Source organism: Pygoscelis adeliae, unplaced genomic scaffold, assembly GCF_000699105.1.
Source record: "Pygoscelis adeliae isolate BGI_AS28 unplaced genomic scaffold, ASM69910v1 Scaffold392, whole genome shotgun sequence".
Lineage (NCBI taxonomy): Eukaryota > Metazoa > Chordata > Aves > Sphenisciformes > Spheniscidae > Pygoscelis > Pygoscelis adeliae.
In genome coordinates, this window is record NW_008824293.1 from 1,156,367 (window position 1) to 1,160,448 (window position 4,082).

A 4,082-nucleotide genomic window follows, 5' to 3' on the forward strand; every position below is an offset into this window, starting at 1 on the left:
GTGGCGGCTCGCAGCAGCGGCCGTGCTCACCCTGGCAGGATGGGCATCCCGCGGGATGCAGGGCAAGCCCTCACTCCTCCCGAAACCCCGATCCCAACGGGGCTGTTCTGGAGAGGCGGCCCCATGTGCTTTACTTCTGTATTTCTATGGGGAATTTGTTTCCCTTCTAAACTAGAGCACAGAGGTGGCTTTTGCTGTGGCTTTGTTTCCTCCCTTCTCCCCTCACAGACATGTGCAGTAGTCGTGGAAACTCACTGTCTCCAAGGACCGAGCCATGACTCACAAATTATTTAATAAACAAGCAGCTTCCCTTGGTCTTGGCTCCATTACCCCTGCTGCTAACTCACTCTGCCACCAACTTCATCCGTTTCAGTCGGACGATTTGCAGAATGAGGTGCAATTCAACAGGGTGAAATTGGCAGAAATGGCCCTTTGCTGGTGCATCCTGCGGTGACAGCACTGGTGACGGCGCGGCAGTGCCGGGGCTGAGGGATGTCTGCAGCGCTCGCCCCTCGCCCGCAGATCCCCGCGGCTTTAATTTCCTCGTGCAGCAGCATGCCTGTCGGAAGGCGCCACGATCCAAATGAAAATGCACGTTATGAACTTAGGAGCTGTTTGCAAAACAGCCAGCGAGGCACAAATCCACCCTGAACAGCTCCATAATTGGGAACAGCGCAGGGGGAAGCTGGGCTGCAGAGTGCAGGCTGGCTGCCTTTTTGTATCTCAGCACCCCACAGGTCCTCCATCTTATTTCATTAGTGATTTTCTGAACTATTAAACCAGCCCCTTTTAACGTTTAAAGTGTTTATTTTGTATTTTTCCTGCCAAGAACATGGAAATCCACCCATACATTATACGGATCAGTCATTTCTTGTAGCCTTTTCAGTGGCATTTCCAGTAGAAAGACTGTGAAATGTAATTAAGCCTCAACTTGTTCCATCAAAAACATTTAATGTGCAGATTTTGCCAAACATTCAGCCAAGATAGACTAAATATTGGTAGCACTCGTGACAGTCTATTGAAGTGCCTGGCTGTCAGGCTGGTCGAGCGGCAGTCGGCACTACCGCTTCAGCAAATATTTTTGTTCACAGATTATTATTTTTCTTCTTTGCTTTTCCCCTCCCTCCAGCAGATATAAAGAACAGAAACTCTCCAAGGTCAAACCTGAAGTTTCGCTTTGACAAGCTCAGCCACGGCAGCTCCAGCACGGTAGGTGCCAGCGGCTCTCGCCAGGCGGGATGCTGCATGGCCACATCCTGCCCTGCCCGGCTGCAGGCACGCAGCGCTGGTGGCGCAGCGGGGTCCAGGGTTTGCGGGGGCTGCGGAGCAGGAGGCAGAGCCCGCGAAGGGCAGTCAGTGAGGGAGGGGAAGGGGGAAAGTCATTTCATGACTTCTTGCCCCTTCATTTGCAACTCAACCCATATTCTGTTTGTCATTTAGAGCCACTAGCAGGAAGAAGTAGTCATGAACTTGTAAAAGGTGAGTGTTTGTAATACGGTGTTGTGCAAAATGACTTACCTCCTCTGTGGTCAAGTGTGCATAGCTAACGTTGGCTAATTGCACTGTTTATTATTAAATATGTGATCAATAATATATCTTAAAGCATCCTAAACGCTTTTGCGAGATGAGGGCAGCACTGAGTGAGAAAAACTGTAGAGGTTAATGACAGATAGGTCTGTGCTCGTCGGTGCCGGTGTGTAGCTTTACATGTTCCTTTTGGAGTACTTTTAGGTGCTCCCACAGCGCTTCTGCCACCTGCTCTCAGGGACGATTTGCCACAGCCCAGTAGGTTTCATTTTTTCCCAGTTAACCACTTCGTGAAACGCTTGCGCCCATCTCCGCAGGGAGGATGAAGTTTGCTGTGCTTTGCTCTGTGCACTGGGGGTGGAAAAGCAGAGCAGGTGTCCCTGCCCCTTCCAAAAACCAGATGGAAACAGTCAATTTACGAGGTGGATTTTATGAGCGGAGGCGAAGGGAGTGCAGCACGATTAGCCTGGGCTCTCGGCGGCTGGGGGACTTTCTGTCCGGCGGCACAGCTTTTGCCCGTGCGTGGGGCCACCAGCACGAGTGGGTGCTTTCAGGCAGGAGGCATTTTTAAGCCATGAGGAATTTATTTACTGGTTTTCTGACAGGCTCCAGTTCCTGGAGTCTTTCTATGTCATGAAATCAGGGTTTTCATTAGGAAGTTCCTAGCTGAGCAGAAGAGCCCATAAAACTTAAAATGAGAGGAATTTCCATTTCCGAAAGCATGGGTCTGAAAAAGCCGTGATTTTTAGGCCCTCACTGAGTTTCCTCCTCTCCCGGACCAGGGGTGGTGGGTGGCTTGGTGTCTCGGGGATGGGCACTGCTGCGGCTTCAGCTCCCTCCCTGGGACTGGTGTTTCATAGCCATCACTGCAGGAGTGAGGATATTCTCCTTCCACACAGTCTCTGACACTTTTATCCTTTTCTTCTTTGCAGAGAATTTTTGTTTCAACAAAGGGAAAACTCTTCAACATCTCGTGGGAAAATGCACGCCCCGGCCGTGGGCAGTGAGGTACCCTCGCCTCCCGGCTGCACCTCTGCACCGGGATGAAGCTCTCACCTTGCCACGATCTCTGCCCCGACAGGGACCCAGCCACCTTCCCACCGGGTGAACCCCTTGCCAGCAAATGCCCCGCGCCCCTCCCTCTGTGCCGCGGGAGGAGATCGTCTCCAACTGCCTGGCACACGCGTGCGGCCGGGGGCCATGTCCCCTCCGTGGTGCCGTGCGGTCTCGCCCCACGGGCACCCGTGCGTGCTGCTGCTGATGGGTGCCGGGCGGGTGCTGTCCATCCCCCCCTCCCAGCTCGCCTGCCGGCTCCTCTATGGGCAGAGGGGAAGCAGGACGGACCCCCCGCACGGTTTGCGTGCCTCCATGCTTTATTTGCAGCTCTCGGTGGGGAAACAGGGGTTTTTGTGTTTGTTTTTTGGAAGGGTAGATGGTCAGGGCAAATTTACATGTTTGCTTGTCCCCGGGGCAGTTCCGTCACCCCGTCGTTTGCTGTTGCTCTTCTCTGTTTGGAGACAAGGGGGCAAAACTTCCCCCACGGCACTGCCCGGGCGGTTCTTCCCAGCAAGGGGGCGGTGAGGGCTGCAGCAGCTCACCAGCCTCCCCCCTGCTGCCTTCCCCCTCCAGCTCACTACCCACACTGCAAAACTTTTAGGGCAGATGCAGCCTCTTATTCCGTGCTTACGTAGTTTCTGGCACAAGAGGAGGGCGTCTGAACCAGTCCCCGAGGAGCAGAGCCGGTGACTGGGGCCGACCCGTCCTCTCTCGGCAGCTCAGGAAATGGTTTATGCGGCCTCCCTGCTTTTTCCCTGCCTGAAACTCTGAGCACAGGCCTGGAAAAGATTAACCAAAGCTAAAGCTGTAGTATATCTAAATACCAGAACTGGTACTCAGAGTGAATTTACCCTGTGGGCTCTGCTTTACCCTATGGGTTGGATCACCAGGCAAGCAAATACATAAAACTCCAGTGATTTGGATGGCATTAGGCTGCTCCACCCCTTGCAGAATCTGTCCCTTTGCTTTTGAATATGCTTTTGTTTGTTTTGAAAGATGAGGATTATGAATTCTGCAAGGTGACTTCCCTGTAATGCCCTTTTCCAAAAAATACCTCTCTCAACATGCCAAGAAATCCTTTTGCTCTTTTACGGAACTTTGTCTAAAGCTTATTGAAGTCTGTCCATGAATTTCACATTGCTCATAGATTTTCCTTATCAGTTTTTTGAAAGATACACTGCAATGCTGCAGAGATGCTCCCTCCTCCCCCTTACCACAATCTGTGACCTTTGCAACCCCCCCGTGAAATAAGGTTCTCAATCTCAAGTGAAAGCAATTCTTTGAGTTCATGATTCCTAATGAAAACAGAACTTTGAGTTCCAAAGTTAACTTTACACAGCTGGAGCTCTGAGGGGCACAAAAGTATCTGACAGCGAATTTTAGGAGATGCATGCAGAATTGCACAACCAGAAGCAGCCCCGGGCAGCTGCTGCAGGGGGGATTCCCAAGGCCGCCTGCCTGAGGCTGCAGCTGCTCCCCGGGGATGCACCTCTCTGCGG

The 4,082-nt window shown here is 52.3% G+C and overlaps 1 protein-coding gene across 1 annotated transcript in view; it reads left to right on the top strand.

Annotated features, from left to right (window-relative positions):
• The window catches only part of RAP1GAP2 (RAP1 GTPase activating protein 2), a 21,601-nt gene extending 20,241 nt beyond the window's left edge, over positions 1 to 1,360 (top strand). The window contains exons 21-22 of the mRNA XM_009318833.1: positions 1,130 to 1,209; positions 1,331 to 1,360. Coding sequence (XP_009317108.1) covers positions 1,130 to 1,209; positions 1,331 to 1,360 — 110 coding nt within the window. The remainder of the gene's footprint in view (positions 1 to 1,129; positions 1,210 to 1,330) is intronic.
• Positions 1,361 to 4,082: the final 2,722 nt, after the last annotated feature.